At 32.3% G+C, this 19600-nt stretch overlaps 1 protein-coding gene across 1 annotated transcript; it reads left to right on the forward strand.

Moving 5' to 3' along the window:
- The first annotated feature begins 5299 nt into the window (after window positions 1-5299).
- LOC107937471 (homeobox-leucine zipper protein HAT14) lies at window positions 5300-7404 on the forward strand. Its single transcript, XM_041087527.1, has 3 exons — window positions 5300-5987; window positions 6099-6418; window positions 6507-7404. Exons 1-3 carry the CDS (start codon window positions 5756-5758, stop codon window positions 6594-6596), a joined length of 642 nt encoding a protein of 213 aa, XP_040943461.1. The 5' UTR covers window positions 5300-5755; the 3' UTR covers window positions 6597-7404.
- Window positions 7405-19600: the final 12196 nt, after the last annotated feature.

Below are 19600 nucleotides of genomic sequence, written 5' to 3' on the forward strand. Positions count from 1 at the left end.
CCATTTTATTCAATTTAGTCCCTAAAACCTAAATAGTCATATTTTCAAATCTAAGCTTCGTTTTTCAATTCAAATTAAATTTCATCCTTCCATAACATTAAAATATTCTTAAATACAAAAATTTCATGCTAAATTTGAAATAATTACACTTTAGTCCCTATACTCGTAACTAACAAATTATACTTTACAAATTAGTCCCTATTCATCTCTAAGTAATTTGTCAGCACGTAGATCTCGAAAAGTTATTCGAAATAAAAAAATCGTCTCAATTGGACAACCGAGCCAAAAGTTATGGCCTTTCAAAGTTTTCAAGCTAAAAAACATAAACTGTTCATGCCATGTCAGCAAATCGCATCCTCTAGGGTGCGATTTTTGTCCACGTCAGCAAGTTGCGCTGACGTGGACACGATTTCCTGGCGCGTACGCTGACATCGCGCTGACGTGGATGCGATTTCGCGGAAAATGAACTATTCCGGTAAATAATTAAATAGTTGGCCCATTTCGGTAAATTTTGAAAAAAAAAGGGCTTTTATTGGTAAATTACCCTAATATTTATATCCGAAGTCTCCAAGAAATGGAAGCAATCTTAGATGTAATTTGAATTGAAATTTTACCAAGTCTCATCTTATATATTTATTTTTTTATGATTCTTTCCATTGAAAACCAATTAAATGAAAAATATTTTTTATATAATAATTATTCAATTTAATCATACTTATATATCACTTGTATGAAAATATTGAAAACGAAAAATGGAAATTATTTAAATTGAAATGTATAATTTTATAAGTTGAAAATTACAATTTATATTATTTCACGCAATATATTAATTACTTGAATTAATACAAGTATATATATATATTGTTACATTCTAACTACTTGGATTATGTGGTGGGCATGAACGGTGTGAGTAAACCTCTTGAAAAAGTTATTTGTAAAAATTTTCTAGATCAACAATCGAATGGATCCCACTTATTAACCAATACAACCTATGAACGGTGTGATTAAACCTCTTGAAAAAATCCTTTGCAAAAATCTTTTAGACCAACAATCAAACGGATCCCACTTATTAACCAACACAACAAATTCCTATCATAATATCACATCCAAAGTGACGTAGGACACATTATAGCACCACCATAAGTAGGCCTATATCATCAGATCACTTGGCCACTTGACTCTTTCCCACCAATAACGACTGACATTGTGGTGTCTAGGGATTTATAAGGCCCGAAGATCCTTCTTGCTCACTACTTCCTACTTTTCACTTTCTCCTCATCTTACTCACCTTCATCTCCGCCTTACTTAAATTACCATAAAAAAATTAAAAATGGAATAGATTAAAACACATTTTCATGGAAACATATATTAAATAAAATTTATATTTTCAACATATATACCAACAAGTGTTGCACTATGAAGAAAGAATGCAAGTTCGAACTTTGGAGATGACATTGTTGAGAAAACAACCACAAACTTCGAACATAGACCATAAAACAAATATTAAATTTACCAAAAAAAAATTCTCAACAGAAAATTATCACCCAATAATTCAACTTTTTCATTTTTGTCATTAATCGTTAAATTACTAACAAAAAGATAGTTGGGCACATTTTAAAATTGACATAGTAACAATTTTAACCATCAACATTTATATATCGTTTTAATTTAATCTTGATTTTAAAAAATTTAACCATCAATATTTACACATTGCGCATAATTTGTTTTGCTAAAAACTAAGTTAATTTTAACCTAGTATTAAATCCTACACCAATTCTTCTTCATCAAATAATTTGGAAACCGAAATTCAAAAAAAAAAGTCATATAGTTAATTTTCTTAAAGCACATATAAGCTATTTTAGCTCAAACTAATCGAATAATAATATCAATAATAACATAGTAAACTAACCTTAAAGCAATTGGCGCAACACATCAGTGTCAATCCAATAAGAAATCAAAACAATGAAGATTAGACGGCAAAAGAAAGAAAGGGAAAATTGGTGATTGGGTACTGTTAGGAATAATAGCAGTTAACAGTTGCAGTTAACAGTTAAGGAAGTTAAGTTTTCTGTTACAGTTGGTTAGCTAGACTCTTTATATACCTAAAGTTGTATTCATTCGATACAATGAAAATATAGAAGTAATTCAGTTTCTACAGCTTGTTTGCTGAGATTTAACAGGTACTTATGATTCTAACTGATTTCTCCTCTTGTTTGTTGGTGTCTCACTAAGAAAGATACATGCAAATGATTTTTCATTTCGATATAATATTAAAAATAGGAGATTGATGTAACACAGTTCGAACTCGTATCAAATGGACCTCCTACTTTTCAGGCAGACTTTCAAGTCAAGTCACATCGTCATGTAAAAGATAAGATTTAGATTTAGAAAAAAAAAAATTCCCACTCATTGGATACCCAATCTGTGTGTTTTTACACAAAAGAAGCAACATTGGCTCTTGGTTTTCATTATTGTTCTTATTGTTATACATATATTATGTTTACTACTTTCTTTGGAATAGTGAAAGATGGTCTCCTTGTCTGCTTGGATTGAGCAAATAATAAATAGTATTTGCTTTTTGGGGTCAAAATCTCACTAACAAATTAATCAATGTTTTCCCTTTACATAACATTATTTACACAACATAAAAATTAAAATAATTTTACAAATTTTCATAATTATTCATATTTTTAATATTTTAGCGAGTCAACTGTTGAATTTATCAATGTAATTGTGCTTGTCATGTATGTAAATTTTCGAACCAATTTGATATCTCTATCATAACGATCTAAAATACTTTATACATTAATATATATTTAACGCTTGAATTTTGTTTTTCATAAAACAAATAGTTAATAGTTTTAAATTTAAATCAAATTTGACATGTATAATCACTATAAAATATAATGGTTGAATCGTTAAAATATCAATAATATAAATAATTACAAAAGTGTGTAAAACTATTTTTATACTGTGTAAATAGATCCCTCCTCATGTATATATAAATTAAGATATGTAATAAACTAAAATTTATAAATAAATTATATGCATTTTTGTAATAAAAGAAACCATTGGTAAGTACGTGAATCAACGGTTCAAGGCTTTCAGTCCAACGGGACCATCCTACTTTATATTTCAATTACATAATTGGAAGAAGGGAAAAGATTACATGAAACAGTGACGACACGCCATCTGTATTCATTTTTCAATAGTTTAATGTCACATCAATATTTTCATCGAATGAAATTTTTAAAATTCAAGATAAAATTAGTTATGTAATATTAAACTATTAAAAAATAATAATATTTTTATTCTATACCATCTTTTCTCATTAGAAGAAAGATTAATGGGCTCCTCGAAACTGCAAATCTTCAATTAAATTAATTTTAAAATTATACAAAATAAAGGGCTTATTACTAAAAAAAGCCCTTTTTTTTAATTTACCGAAATAGGCCACTTTTTTAATTATTTACCGGAATGGGCCATTTTCGGCGAAATCGCATCCACGTCAGCGTGATGTCAGGGTACGCACAGGAAATCGTGTCCACGTCAGCGCGATTTGCTGACGTAGAAGGAAATCGCGCCCTCTAGGACGCGATTTGCTGACGTGGCATGAACAGTGTGTTTTTAGCTTGGAAAACTTTGAAAGGTCATAACTTTTGGCTCGATTGTCCGATTGAGACAAATTTTTTTTTGATTTAAAATAACTTTTTGAGATCTTCGTGCTGGAAAACTGCTTAGAGATGAATAGGGACTAATTTGTAAAGTATAATTTGTTAATTACGAGTATAGGGACTAAAGTGTAATTATTTCAAAATTAGCACGAAATTTTTGTATTTAAGAATATTTGAATGTTATGGAAGGATGAAATTGAATTTGAATTGAAAAACGAAGCTTAGATTTGAAAATATGACTATTTAGGTTTTAGGGACTAAATTGAATAAAATGGAAAATTTTAGGGAACTTCTCAAAAGTGGAATGAGCTGACTTCTACCTATAACAGGATGATATAAGACAATTCTGTAAAAAAATATCCGGTGTTTACTTCAAATAAATGAGGAAAATAACGATTTGAATGTTTCAAAATTCAATTTTAAACTGAAAAAATCAAAATTTAGGGGCAAAAAAGGATCTTTTTCGATGAAAAATTCGGCAGGCGGTTTTCCAGCTCGTAGATCTCGAAAAGTTATTCGAAATCAAAAAAAAAATCGTCTCAATCGAACAACCGAGCCAAAAGTTATGGCCTTTCAAAGTTTTCCAAGCTAAAAACACACTGTTCATGTCACATCAGCAAATCGCGTCCTAGAGGGAGAGATTTCCTTCCACGTCAGCAAATCGCGCTGACGTGGACGCGATTTCCTGCGCGTACCCTGACATCGCGCTGACGTGGACTCGATTTCGCGGAAAATGACCCATTCCGGTAAATAATTAGAAAAGTGGCCTATTTCGGTAAATTTAAAAAAAAAGGCTTTTTTTAGTAATAAGCCCCAAAATAAAAGAAAGCCATCATTTGAAAACCATCATTTGAAAACCAACAAACAGTGCCATTGCCATATAGTTGTGTTTGGTAAGCAGCATATTTTAATCATTATATTTCTCTCCGAATCATCACGACTATAATGACAACATGTATTACTAGCATTTCATTATACCTTATAGTCACAAAAATTGTGTCAAAATGCCCTTTCTTTTTAATAAATATGTTATTGAAAATAAAAAATATTATTGAAATAAATTAATATAATATATGGTCCGTGCATATAATTTTACATATTTTTAGTGACTATATAAAATTATTATGTCAATTTACTAAAAATAGATTTTTTAATATATATTTCTAAAAAAACTTTTAATGAGATTAGATGCCATAAATTCAGCTCATAAAAATATAAACGTAATTAATGCATATTTTATAATTAATATTATATATTATAAAAATCTTTTGTTTTTTCTTTCTGAAGGAAAATTATTTCTTTCTTATATGGAATCCAAGAATTTGAAAAAATATATATAACAACACGCCATCTTTTGAGTTTGCAAAACACCTAACACGTCATATTTATAGGGAGAAATGATGGTATAAAATTGTAATTTCATGTCATCTCTATCACTCTTTAATGATAAATCAGATTTTTTTTAGGGAAAAATCAAGAGAAAAATCTAATTTGTTATCTTCCTATTAAAAAGAAGATGACGTGAAATCAAAGTTTCATACAATTTTTTCTCTATTTATCATAATTCAAAAAACAATAAAAATACTCATAAAATATGTAAACAGAAGGGAGGAAGGAGGAAAAAACATGAAGATCGAAGATGATGGAGAAATGATCCTATTCCCTGCCGTTGAATGAAAAACCATTTTCTCGTAGTGGGATGATGCGATTAATTGAGTCATAAGTCATCTCCTTCCTCCTCTTTCGTTTTCGTTTCTCTAAAAAGTCAAACAAAAATCAAATCTCTTTGGTTTTAATTACAATAAACAAAGATTTTGCTTTATGGTTTAGAGAAACAAGAAATCCCACTTTCCTTAATGTTCTATTTTCTCGGCTCTCTATGTCTCTTTCTCTTGTATATTTATATAGATTCACGTGCGTTTGTCAACCAGGATTTGTCGGTCAATCTCAAATCTTTACTTCCACAAAGGCAAAAAAGCAAATAAAAAGTAGCGTCATAGAGCAAGTGGTCGTGTCGTGTGAGTGAGTTTACATTAAACAATATCGAATAGGGTTCTCTTTGCAAGGAAAAAAAAAGTTGAATGGAGTTGGGTTTGAGCTTGGATGGCTCCTCCAAGCCATTTTCGTTTCTAGAAAAAACCCCAAAGTTGTCAAGCAATGATCATCTAGGGTTTTGCCTGGGGCTCGGCAGATCACAAGAAAAAAGGGATTCTTTGGAAGCTGAAAGAAGAGGGAATGGTGGAGACCTCAAAAGAGTTTCTTCAGATCCTCATCTTCAGCTTCATATTCGCCTTCCATGGCTTTTTGATAATCGTTAGTATTTTATTCATCCCACCATTTTATTACAACCTTCATGCTTTCTTCCTTGTTTGTTGCTTCTTAAACCAAAAGTGATATTTATTAACTTTCGTACTGTAACATTAGTGCACGAAACGGGTTTATCAAAAGGACGGGGAAGAGGGTTAGACGTGAACCGGTTACCCTTGGTGGCGTTGGCGGGTGAAGCGACGGTGGCGCATTCGTCTCCGAACAGCGCGGTGTCGTCTTTTCAGATGGATTTTTGGTTTAGAAACAGAAACAGCAGAGGCAAGAGAGACTTGGACGCTGAAACCGAAAGGGGTAGCTCAAGAGCCAGTGATGATGATGAAGATGATAACGGTTCAAGCCGGAAGAAACTCCGGCTTTCTAAAGAACAATCGGCTTTCCTTGAAGAAAATTTCAAAGAACATAACAACTTAAATCCCGTAAGACAATACTAAAACATTTCTGTCATTTGTTTTCCTTGTTGTAGGGTTCATGTTCTAAATATTTTTGATTGAATCTTCTGTTCAGAAACAAAAACTTGCATTGGCCAAGCAATTAAATCTTCGTCCTCGACAAGTGGAAGTAGTATGTCTTCATTTTCATGGTGGTTGGGTTTAATAATTTCCAAATAATAGGGTTTTTTTAAAAATACTGATTTCAAACAAAAATGGTATGAAAACAGGACAAAATTAAAGCAAACGGAGGTAGATTGTGAGTATTTAAAGAGATGCTGCGAGACACTGACAGAAGAAAATAGAAGATTACACAAAGAAGTGCAAGAGTTAAGAGCTTTAAAAACCTGTCAACCATTTTACATGCAGTTACCTGCCACTACCCTTACTATGTGTCCCTCATGTGAGCGTGTCACCACCACCTCCGCCACCGATACCAAAATTGGAATTTAACCACTGAACAAGACTGGAGGGTATCGGTTTTCGCCACTGCAAACTCATGTGCCCACCAGTCTACTTCATGAAATCATTGGACGTGACCAGTCAAAAGATGCTATCACCTTTTGGTTTTTTGGTCGGTTTTTGTTTACTTTGTGACTACCCTCTTGCAGTTTTCTTGCAGTTTTCTGCCACTACCCTCTTTCAGTTTTTGGATAGGTTATGTTTAGAGTGGAACTTTAGGGTAAAGATATCGAAGAACTTTCGTAAGATATGCATGACGAAGATAATATATAGGTACCGCTTATGTAAACTAGGAGAAGGAATTGTACGAAACTTTGATTTCACGTCATTATTATCTCTTTTCAATAGAAGCATGACAAATCAAATATTTTCTCTTGATTTTTAGTATTTTAAGTTGGATTTGAATTTTTTTAGGAAGAAAAATCTAAAAATCAGGAGGAAAATTTTGATTTATCGTACCCTTATTGGAAAGAGATAAGGATGTGGAATCACAGTTTCATACAATCTTTTCTCGTAAATTAGATGTTTATTTTTAATTAAAAAAATCATATAATCCTAAATGCTTATTTATTCTATAATAATAGATTTATTTCGTTTTAAAAAAATTATCTATTGCACATATTTTGTATATTATATCAACTTTGATTCAATATATAATTTAAAATGGATAAATATAATTATTTGTGTATATAATATATAAGCATAAAGTGAAGTTATGTCAATAATTGTATTAATAATTTGTAAGAATTGGATCAAATTGAAATTTCATGTATAAAATTGCACATAATATCATGTTTATGTATAGTTTTGAGATTTATCTTTAATTTTTTTTTTAAAATTTTATTGAAACCTGTTGATATTGTGATACAACAAGGAAGAGAGTGTGGTGGGGGCTATGAAAGTCAGTTCACCTAGTCGAGACAAAGAATCGGAGGTTATAGTGAGTAGAATGAAGAGTACATGGAAGTTAAGTGTAGAAGGTAAGTTGACAGAGTACAGACTTATATGTTTGGAGAGTTGATCCTTTCTTCATCGTTCTTGGAGGTATTTATAAGTGGGGGTCTTGTGTAGGATGGTGTTAACGTGTTGAACTTGTCATCTAACCATCATTGCAGAATGCGTGAGGTGAATGTCTTCGATGGGACGAAAATGGCTATGATGGGACAGATCTTGTCATTCATTTTGACTTGGCGGTACAAAACAGTTGAACTCACATGGGGTTTGGTGACCAACAATAACACCCTTTTAACAGAAGGTCGGGGATTTGGGTCAGTAGGTGGTTCTTGCTTGTCTGGGTGACAAGAATGGGGTGACCTTCCGATTGGTCACTATCGAATTTGCTACTCAAGCATCCTTCTGACTTGCCACATGTCCTTAATCGGGTATGAGTTAACAAAACTCAAAAAAAAAATATTTGATAAGGGTTATTACTAAGATTACATAACCATTAAACTAATGGATATCTAGAGTCAAAAACAACATCTAACTTAGAGGTAAACCATCCTTATCAAGTATATTCACCAAAGAGGATGAGTTTCGATTCATCCAATAAGTCAAGCATACCCAACAAGTATGCCCTTCATCTTCTTTCCCTCATGTAAATTATTATCCCCAAAGAGAACTTTGAACCGTTCATCAATGGTAGTAACCATCACTACAGGAAAATAGGACTTTAGCGGTGTTTTTAGTGGCGTTTGGACAGAAAACGCCGCAAAGGTTATACATTAGTACGCTAACAGAAAAACACCGCAATAAATCAAGCAATAGCGGCATTTATGAGAAAAACGCCACAAAATGTTAGCAATAGTGGTTTTTTTGGTCCAAACGCCTCGAATATGTATTATTTTTTAAGAAATGATGCTGTTTTGTTAGCCCCGAAATGCCTTGGTCTTTTTCCCAAAATCAGTTCCCCCTCCCCAAAATCAAACTTAATCAAATAATTTTGAATGCCTCGATTTTTATTTTGAATCTTATAAAATTCAATCCAACTTAAAAAAAAAAAGCTTTACGTCTCAAATTACAAATCCAACTTGAATTCAAGCTTTTACAATCTCAAGTAAAGCATATTCAATTAAATCCTAAACTCTATAATTAATTAATATACATTCAGGGACATAACTAGGGGGTTGACAGGGTCTCGGCCCCCCTAAAATGAAAATTTTTCCATTTAGGTTGTTTGAATTTTTTATAATTTTAAATTATTAAAGGTAAAATTGCACTTTGTCCCTCTAAAATGAAAAAAATTTGATTTAATCCTTTAAAAATTATAAAAATATATGCTATCAAAATGATGAGATTGCATTTTTACTTACAATTTAATTTCAACCCCTAAAAAATTTTGATTGTGCCCCTATTTATTCTTAAACCTCAAAACCCTAAACCTTAAAACTCTAAATCATAAACCATAAACTATTAACCCTAAACCCTAAAAAATAAATTTCATATGGATATTAATGTGTATATATATAGATATTAATGTAAAAGCTTATGTTTATAATAAATTGTGGAACCACTTAATATTGATTAAAAAGTCAAAAAGCAAAACACAAACACTAAAAGAGGAAAAAAAGTGAAATGGCAAAATGATGCATTTGGCAAATGGAAGACTAATATATCAAAATATTAATTTTTCTTTTCAATTCAACATATATTTCATGTTTATTTTTAGGTTTATGAAAATTATTTTTTTTGGAATTCATAATTATCTCTCTTAAATTATGGTTAGCATTCTAATTTAGTTCCTTTAAAACATTTTATTTGAGTCATTAAATAATCAGTGACCCAAGTCAGAGAGTTACACGGGCTGGACACAGCCGTGTGTCCCTATTTCGAATGTCCAAACGGTCTGAGGCACGGGTGTGCCTCTTGGCCATGTGGCGCACACAGCCTGACCACACGAACATGTGTCCCCTGTATCTTGGAAAAATTTTGACATTTTGTGAAAAATTCTTTGAGAACCCAGTTTAGTCCCGACTTATTTCTAAAGCATGTTCTAGGCCTCGAGGGCTCATATAAGAGACTTTATGAACAATTTCTGACATGAATGTTAAACAATATGAAATTTCTATATTTGATCTGCATATCCAGGTAATGCTTCGTAACCTTGTTTTGGTGACAAATATGGGTTAGGGGTGTTACAGATCTTGGGTACAAGCACATTGATATGTTCTTTTTCACCATGATTCAATTGAACAATTACACAAGTAAGTTTTAGAATTTGATAAATATTCATCTTTTTAATTTGTTTATCTTCTAAGCAAGTAATCCACTTTTTAACGTAGTAAGTACAAACAAGTCTTGAGATCTCGTTCACGCTCCCGAAGATTACAACATCGAGAGATTCATAAGTTATTCACATAATCTTTTCATGAATGGTTAGGCCAAACGGTATGCAACTAAAGCTTTCATTGACAAATAATAATGTTTTCCAATAACATTTATAATTAATTAATTTACTTTCGATTCAATAGGTTTGAAGTGGAAAGGACGTCAATGACGAAGTTAAATGGATTTTCCAAGGTTCAAATAGAGTAGTAAAAAGATATAATGCTTTCCTCATCAATGGATTTAGGTTTCATACAAAATCTCGCAAAAGATTAATGAAAACTCAAAACTGTGGAATAGTTGTTAATTCTTCAATTAAAAGTTATGCTAGTGCTGATAGTAATCATATTGAGGGAAATGTGGAGTATTACGGACTTCTTACTGACATTATTGAGTTTCATTACTATGGCAAACAGAAGGTTGTCTTATTTCGATGTGATTGGACTGATGTTACTATTGCTCGCGGAATTAAAAAAAGATCAATTTGGTTTTACAATGGTGAACTTCTATCGATTAATTCAGACTAGACAATAATTGATTGATGAGCCGTATGTATTTTCTTCTCAAGTGAAACAAGTTTTTTACTCGAAAGATGCAACTGATGAGGGTTGGTACGTTGTACTCCGTAACACCCCTAGAGACTTGTTTGACATGGGCAATGGAAGTAGAGATGACATCGACGAAAGATCAGAAACTTTTCCTTTTCCAGAACAAAACTTAAATGAAACTATCCCTAGTACTAGTACACAATTTCAATGGGTTCACTAAGATGTGGGTGAAGATTTTTACAAATCATGATGTAGTAAGATTTTAAGATTTTTTAATTATATGTAATATTATAATTTAAATCTTGATCTTGTTAAATATTTCACTACACCAAAATAGGCTTTTAGCGGCGTATTTAGCGGCATTTTAATAACAAATGCCGCTAAAGATCGATCATTAGCGGTGCTTAATTGAAAACGCCACTGAAAATAAGATTAGCGGCACTTTTGCTAAAGCGCCGCAAAAAACTAAGCACAACGACGCCGTTTTCTAAGCTTCCGGGGGGGTTTATCGGCGTTTTTATGGAAGCGCCGCAAAAAAATTAAACCCAACGACACCGTTTTCTTTGCTTTCGGGGGTTTAGCGGCATTTTTAGTAAAGCGTCGCTAATGCTGGGTTTTTAGCGGCTCTTTTATGAAAGCGCCGCAAAAAAAATTAAACCCAACGACACCGTTTTCTTAGCTTTCAGGGGTTTAGCGGCGTTTTTAATAAAGCGCCGCTAACGCTCAGGGATTTAAATAAATTTATTTAAAATATTTTTAAAGTTTTTTGGATACATTACTAATTTTTTTAGTTTATATATTAAATAATTTCTTATATAATCGTAAAAAAGGTAGTATTAATTTTAAAATATTGAATTAATTATCATTATAGTATATGGTTTAGAGTTTAATGAGTAGGTCGGGGTATGGATTTAAGGTTTGGGAATTAAGGTTCAAGGTTTTATGGTTTAAGGGTTAGGTGTTATGATTTAGGGGTTAGGAGGATTTAGGGGTTATGCTTTAAGGGGTTATGGGAATATATTTAGGGTTTGGTTTTACAGTTTAGGGTTTAAGGGTTATGCTTTAAGGTTTATGGTTTAAGATTTAAGAATTACAATTTAAGGTTTATGAATTATGGGTTTAGTGATTATGTTTTACGGTTTAGGGTTTAAGTGCTGGGGTTTAAAGTTTAGGGGTAACTGGGATTAGTGTTTAGGGTGTATAATTTTGGGGTTTGGTGTTTCGGGGTTTTGATTAATTAGTGTTTTTAATGAAGCGTTTTTCACCATTACTAATTGTAGGGTTCTTACAATGTTATATGTTCGTGCTCTTGTTTGAAGACAGGCGCAGACACGAATACTAGTTGAACTAAAATCAAGATCAGTCAAGGGAATAGAATTATATATATATCGATCCTTTCTATTAACCAATATTCATGAACTTCTATTTTGGATTGTTTTGATCCTTCTAATTTTTTTCGATTCTATCGTAACATCATAAACTTTTCCTTCTTAATTTAATACAAAAAATTACATAATATTCTTCAGAAGGAAGACATATATCTAGTTCGAGTTTTGATATTATTTAAAATTATTTTCATGTACACAATTATAATTAAAATTTTACATATTAAATATATAGCGTGGAACAGAACAAATTTAATTTAAATTTATTTAAGAAATAATTAAACCTTTCAAATATAGAAACAAATTTCATACTAAAGGAATTATGTTGTCATAAAAACGGTGCCGTTCAATAGGCTTATTTAGTGGCATTTTCAGAGAAACGCCGTAATATGTAGACTTATAGCGGCGCAATACAGAAAAACGCCGCAAAAAGATAAGATATTTTAATGAAAACGGCGCCGTGTTTATCAAAACGGCTGTGTTTTGTGTGTATCCAGCGGCGTTTTTAGTTAAACGCCGCAAACATTTATTGCAGAGAGTAAGACGCCTTCGTTTTGGTCTCCTACATTTTTTCCCTCGTTCTAATTCTATTTTTATCTAAACGACGCCGTGTTAATGGCTTCACAAGTGGCGTTTTTGGTGAAACGCCGTAAATGTGCAGGATTTAGAGGCGCAATGTCAAAAATGCCGCAATTCCTTGTGTTGTATTAATGCAAACGTCATTTTCTATTAACCCAAACGCGGCCGTTTTGGAGGTTCTCTAGTGGCGTTTTGGATTAAACGCCACAGTAGGTAGGAATTTAGCGGCGTTTCTAATAAACGCCGCAATAGTTTATTTCTATTACTCAAACGTCATCGTTTTTCTATCATCTGTTTTGCCCTTACCCTGAATCTATTTTCAGCAAAACGGCGCCGTGTTAATAGCTTCTTTAGTGGCATTTTTGGTCAAACGCCGTAAATGCTGCAGGATTTAGAGGCGCAATGTCAAAAACGTCGGAATTCCTTGTGTTGTATTAATGAAAACGTCACCGTTTTTGTGGGTTTTTAGTGGCGTTTGTTTTTAAACGCCGCAATTGCCATGGATTTAGAGGCACGTCTAGTTAAACGCCACAAGGGTTTATTTCATTTAGCAAAACGTCGTCGTTTGCTTCCCCTCCGTTTTCCTCTTACTCTGATTTTTATTTCCCCCTTCTTCCCCAGCAGACTTTCGACATTCATTTCCCCAGCAGCCCTAATTAGTTCCCCAAACTTTAAGATTTTTAGAGAATTCCCCCTGAAATCCCTAAGTTCACCCGAAAATCGACAGCCCAACGAGTTTCCTGAAATCGGCAACCTTGAAATCGCCAGCTTAGAGGTTTGTTCTCTTGCCGACGGTAGTTCAAGGGTTTTCATTTTTCACATATTTCAGCATTTTCATCTATATTTATTCGTGAAATGCAGTAGTTTTCACATATTTTAGTTTTCACATTATTCTTTTTTTTCGTAGAGTTTAATTTTTAAACATACAATTCAGTTTTTATTCTACCTAGCCGACTGATGAGGGTCATCGTATTTAGTTGAGAAATAGCCACTGAAGTGACAAGTAGCCATTGAAATAAGAAAATTCAAACTAGGGTTAAGAAAGTAAGAACATTTTTAGGTATTAATACGGTAAATTCAAATTAGGGTTAAGAAAGTAAGAACATTTTTAGGTAATGATATCCATAACCTTAACCATTTCGATCAGACAATGAAAATGGTTTTAAGAGAAGAATTCTTCTCTGTAAACTTAGTACGTTACTACCTTGGTTAATCATTTATTTCTTTTCTGTCGAAAATAGCTCAGGATGAGGGGTAGGTTATTGATGTTGAGATTCATTCTCAAAACCTATTGATTCACATCTATTACTGTTTGCTATGGCAGGGCAACTATACATACTATTACAAAAATCCAATAGTGGCAAGGAACGGAACACTACAGCACTGTTCAAAATTTGTAAGTTCAAATTACATTCTGAGCAAAGTAATATTTTTGGTGTAAATCTTCTTTCAGCCTCTTTATTAGGCTGAACTTTGAGATTCAATCTTTTTTTTTTGATTCTTTTGCTTTTATTGTCTAGATTAATGATAACATTTGTTGTTGAAGTATGGACTTATTAGTCACTGCACAGTTAATCATATGGACTTACTGCCGATTCAGAAATTTGATCAAGTTTAGTTCTTGTATTTTTAAAATTTTTAAACTGTAATATAGTGGTAAGTAAATCTATAAACTAAAAAGGTCTGACTTTTTGTGAATATTACATGGAAATAGCAAGATGATTTTTGAAAAATGTTTCTTTTGGGGCTCTGGTTTTGTATACATGTAATTGGTTTTGGTTATTTTCCTCTAGCTTATGTTTCATTTTACTTATTTTACAATTGCCATGTACTTTTCTGACTTACAACGATTGCTATATATGTTGAGCAAAATAGAAGCAATTTAATAAATTTAATAAATTGGATTAAAATTTTGTATTTTAAAATTATTCGAAATTTCAGAACTATACGTTACATTCAATTGGTACAAATTAATCCAATTTCTTTTCACATTTCAGTTTCATTGATATCAAATATGGTTAACTGTTGTATACATATTATTCCATATAACAAGTAAATTATTTCGAAGATGAAGGTTATTTATGTCTAAATAATATAAACATTTGGTTAAAGCCCGTATAGTTTGCAAATATTTATATGTTTTCCTCCAAAACAAATTTTTTTCCTTTAGTTGCTATTTTAATCACCGAAATTTAGTTTTTTTTGTTTTCTTTTATTTAATTTGAATCATGGAAAAAAATTTCAAACTTTTAATTTATTTTTAAGTTTAATTTTAGATAACTTACAAAAATTTAGTATATAACTTAATACATAATAACACAATACATAATTGGTATATAAGCTTGCATAACTTACATAATACATAATAACATAATACATAACTTATATATAAGCTTGTATAACTTACATAATAACTTCCGTAACTGATATATAATCTGATAATACATTACATAATACATAATAACATAATACATAACTTATATTATAATCTTGCATAACTTACATAATAACTTACATATATTCATTTACGTATGTAAGCTATATTTAAATTTTATTAATAATAAATTTATAACTTAAATAAATATTACTATTTTTTTAATATTGTACATAACATAATACATAACTTATATAGTACTTATTTGTTCCAAAGTTCTGGACAACCAATCGGCAAAGTTGAAATTGCGGAATTAGATAATTTATCGTGGGTACAAGCACATCGATATGTTCTATTTCACCACGAATCATTGGAACCTTTACGGAAGTAAGTTCTACAAATTGTATAAATATTTATCAAACTAAAAATTGTTTATCTTCTAACAAAGATCACATTTTTTTTAACATATATAGTGAGTACAAACAAATATTGAGATCTCGTTCGCGCAACCGAAGAACACAACATCGAGATATCAATAAGTTGTTTACAGAATCTTTTTATGAATGGTTAAGCCAAACGGTATGTAGTTGGAGCTTTCGCTTACAAATAATAATGCTTTCTCATAACATTTTTAATTACTTAGTTTACTTTCCATTCAATAGGTTTCGAATGGGAAGAGCGTAAACGACGAAGTTAAATGACTCTCCCAAGGTCCAAATCGAGTGGTTAAAAGATATAGTGCGTTCCTCATCAACGGATTCAGATTTCATACAAAATATCGCGAGAGGTTGAGGAGAACGCAAAATTGTGGAATAGTTGTTAATTCTGCAATTACAAGTTATGCTAGCGCTAGGGACAATAATCCAGTCGAGGGAAATGTGGAATATTTCGGACAGCTTACTGACATAATTGAGTTGGATTACTACGGCAAATGGAAAGTTGTCTTATTTCGAGGTGATTGGGCCGATGTTAATACAGCTCGTGGAATCAAGCAAGATCAATTTGGTTTAACAATGGTGAACTTTGACCGATTGATTCACACAGGACAACAACTGATAGATGAGCCGTATGTATTCTCAAGTCAAGTCAAACAAGTTTTTTACTCAAAAGATCCAACTGATGAGGGTTGGTACGTTGTACTCCGTAACATCCCTAGAGACTTGTTTGACATGGGCAGTGGAAGTAGAGATAACATCGACGACAGATCAGAAACTTTTTCATTTCCAGAACAAAACTTAAACGATAATATCCCTAGTACTAGTGCACAATTTCAATGGGTTCGTCAAGATACGGATGAAGATTTTTACGAATAATGATGTAGTAAGATTTTACGATTGTTTAATTATATGTAACTTACATTAGTATTAAATCTTGGTCTTATTATATAACTCAACTATTTTATATGTGCTGTTATTGTTGTAATCAGTTATTAAGTTTAATTACATTTTATATGTATTGCAGATAAAATGCCTAGAAGAAAAATTATAAGGGAAAGCATTGTTCAAAATGATCCAAACTCGATAGAAACAAATAGTACTGAACAACAGACAGCAATTGGATCTTCGAATGTTCCGATTACACACGAGGATCCTATGGAAGTTTAAAGTAACTTACATTAATTCCATGCGTGTTTACTTATAATTGATTTATTTTTCAAATTCTTATATTATAATATACCATTTGTAGCTGAAAATGGTGGGACGCGTAGAGGTCGAGGACGTACGATACTTAGAGAGTTATACGAGTTAGATCCAGCCGAGCATGTCAAGGTATGCAGAAACAGTTTTGGTCAGCCTGTTGGATCAGAAGCTCGACTTTTAGCAGGATACATGGGCATTTTAGCACGAAATCCGAATATGTTGCCTATCAACTACGAGTCATGACGTCAAATGCCCGATAGCAACAAAAATCAAGCCCTCGATAATATTAAGGTAACAAAATGTTAATGTCATCTGTAATGCTTGGGAAATAGTTTCATTTATATTTACTTTATTAACTTGTGTTTTTTGTAGGCGAGGTTTGCTTTAGAGGTCTCCGATGCTTATGTAAAGAAGGCATTGGGAAAAAGATGGAGAGACAATAAAAGTACTTTGAAGAAAAATTATTATAAGACAAAAACCACCCTCGATGAGAAATTGCAAAATGTCCCGCCGGGTATGTTGAGGTACCAATGGGAAGATGCGGTTAGATTTTGGCATTCTCAGAAAGGCGAGGTACGACGTACTTCCAAACTATTGTAATTATTTTGGTTTATAGTATTTACTATTTACGTACTAAAAATTTTATAACGTAGGATCGTGAACGAGTTGGAAAAAGCAGCCGGCAGTAACAAAAATTCACTCACACAGCCGGGTCGAGAAGTTTTGCATGTGTAGCTGAGGTGGAGGTATTTTTAATTTTTTAATATTCTCAAATATGTATAACTTTCTATTAAATAATATTTTTACTACTATATTGTAGGAACTGTCGTCCGGTCAAAAAGTTGGACGCCTACAACTTTTTGAAATTACACATAAGAAGAAAGATGGATCTGCTATGACTCCTGAAGCTGATGAAATTATGGTACGTTTACTTAATACGATTTCACTTGTTTTAGTTATTTATAGTGTTTATTTTCTAATGGTTTAATTCATTGCTTGTAATGCGACTATTGTTATATTGCATTTGTTTTTTTTACTATATATATATATTGCGTTCCTAACTATGTGATTTATTTATTAGGAAAAACTAAAGGAAAAAAAGACGGAGTACGAAGCGATTGCTTCTAGTGATAGTTCTGTTCATCTTGAAGACATTGACAACCGGATTATTACTGAAGTATTTGGTCCTGAAAAGTATGGTCGGGTTCGATTTCAAGGATCTTTTATCAGCCCAACCCAATATTTTGGATCCAGCTCGCACCAATACATGGCTTCGGGGAGTCAATCTCAAGCTGAAGTTCAGAGGTTAAAAGACTAGATGGCTCAGATGCAAGCGACCACATTTGAGGTTCAAAGGAAATATGAAGAACTTCAGTAACAACTTAAAGCAGAGGCAGCAACGAGAGAAGCAGAGGCCGCAGCGAGAGAAGCAGAGGCTGCAACGAGAGAAGCAGCGATAGAAGCAGAGGTTCAAAAGAAATATGAAGAACTACAGCTACGACTTCAAAAAGATGCGGCATCGAGGGAAGCGGAACAGAGCAAAAAGTACGACGAACTTCAACAGCAGCTTCAGATTATGATGAAGATGTTTCAGCAGTCGCAACATCCGCCGTCATAGTGTATGTTGCATAAATACTTTTAACGCTTTTGTAAAGAAAAATATGAATTCAATTTTATTTATATCAATTAATATTATTTTAGTTATTTAATTTGAAATATTATATAAATTTATTGTTTTGTTAGTTTAGATTTGGTTGCTTTTGATTTTTTGTTACAGGAGGGCAGAAAAAATAGAAAGTTTTATTTTAAAAAAATCCTAAAATTAGTGGCGTTTTTTAAAAAAGCGCCGCTAAAAGTCATATCAAACAGTGGCATTTCTGAAATATGCGTTGCTAAAAGAATACTACTTTTAGCGGCGTTTTTAAACAAGCGCCGCTATAGAACAGTACTTTTAGCGGCGTTTTTGTCCTAAGCGCCGCTAAAGAACATGCTCTTTAGTGGCGTTTATTTCTTAGCGCCGCTAAAGAACATGGTCTTTAGTGGCGTTTATTTTTTAGCGCCGCTAAAGAACATGATCTTTAGTGGCGTTTTTTCCTGTAAGCGCCGCAAATATTTGCGACGTTGTCGTTAGCGGCATTTTTTGCGGCGCTTCTTCAAGCGCCGAAAATGGATTTAATGGCGTTTAAAAGCGCCGCTAAAGGCAAAAAAAACGCCGCTAAAAACCTGTTTTACTGTAGTGTTTCAACTATTTTATTTGTACTATTATTTTTGTAATTAGTTACTAATATTTCAACTATTTTATGTGTATTGCAGATAAAATGCCTAGAAGAAAATTGCGAGATCTAAGTATTGTTCAAAATCCTCCAAATTCGGAAGAACCAAATAGTGAACAACAGACTGTTATTGGATCTTCGAATGTTCTGAATACAGCTGATGAACCTGCAAAAATTCAAAGTAATGTTAACTTTAATTTACATGCATGTTGGCTTTTATAATTGATTTTCGTTTCAAATTCTTATATTATAATATACCATTTTTTTAGCTGAAAGTGGTGGGATGCACAAAACTTGAGGACGTACGCTATTAAAAGATTTATACGAGTTAAATTCTGTCAAGCATGTCAAAGTAGCTAGAAACAGTCATGGTCAGCCTATTGGATCAGAAGCTCGACTTTTAGCAGGATACTTGGGGATTATAGCATGAAATGCCAATCTATTGCCTATCAACTACGAGTCATGACATCATATGTCTGATAGTAACAAAAATCAAGCTCTCGATAATATTAAGGTAATAACGTGAATGTAATTTATAATACTTTGGTTTAAGTTTCATTTATATTAACTTTCTAAACTTTTGTT

Source organism: Gossypium hirsutum, chromosome D01 (genome assembly GCF_007990345.1).
Source record: "Gossypium hirsutum isolate 1008001.06 chromosome D01, Gossypium_hirsutum_v2.1, whole genome shotgun sequence".
Lineage (NCBI taxonomy): Eukaryota > Viridiplantae > Streptophyta > Magnoliopsida > Malvales > Malvaceae > Gossypium > Gossypium hirsutum.

Excerpts from the sequence above, each read along its gene's own strand:
- LOC107937471 (XM_041087527.1), top strand. The coding sequence starts at position 5,756 with ATGGAGTTGGGTTTGAGCTTGGATGGCTCCTCCAAGCCATTTTCGTTT. Across the intron at positions 5,988-6,098 it reads TCCATGGCTTTTTGATAATC|TGCACGAAACGGGTTTATCA; the intron begins GTTAGTATTTTA and ends CTGTAACATTAG. Across the intron at positions 6,419-6,506 it reads AACATAACAACTTAAATCCC|AAACAAAAACTTGCATTGGC; the intron begins GTAAGACAATAC and ends TCTTCTGTTCAG.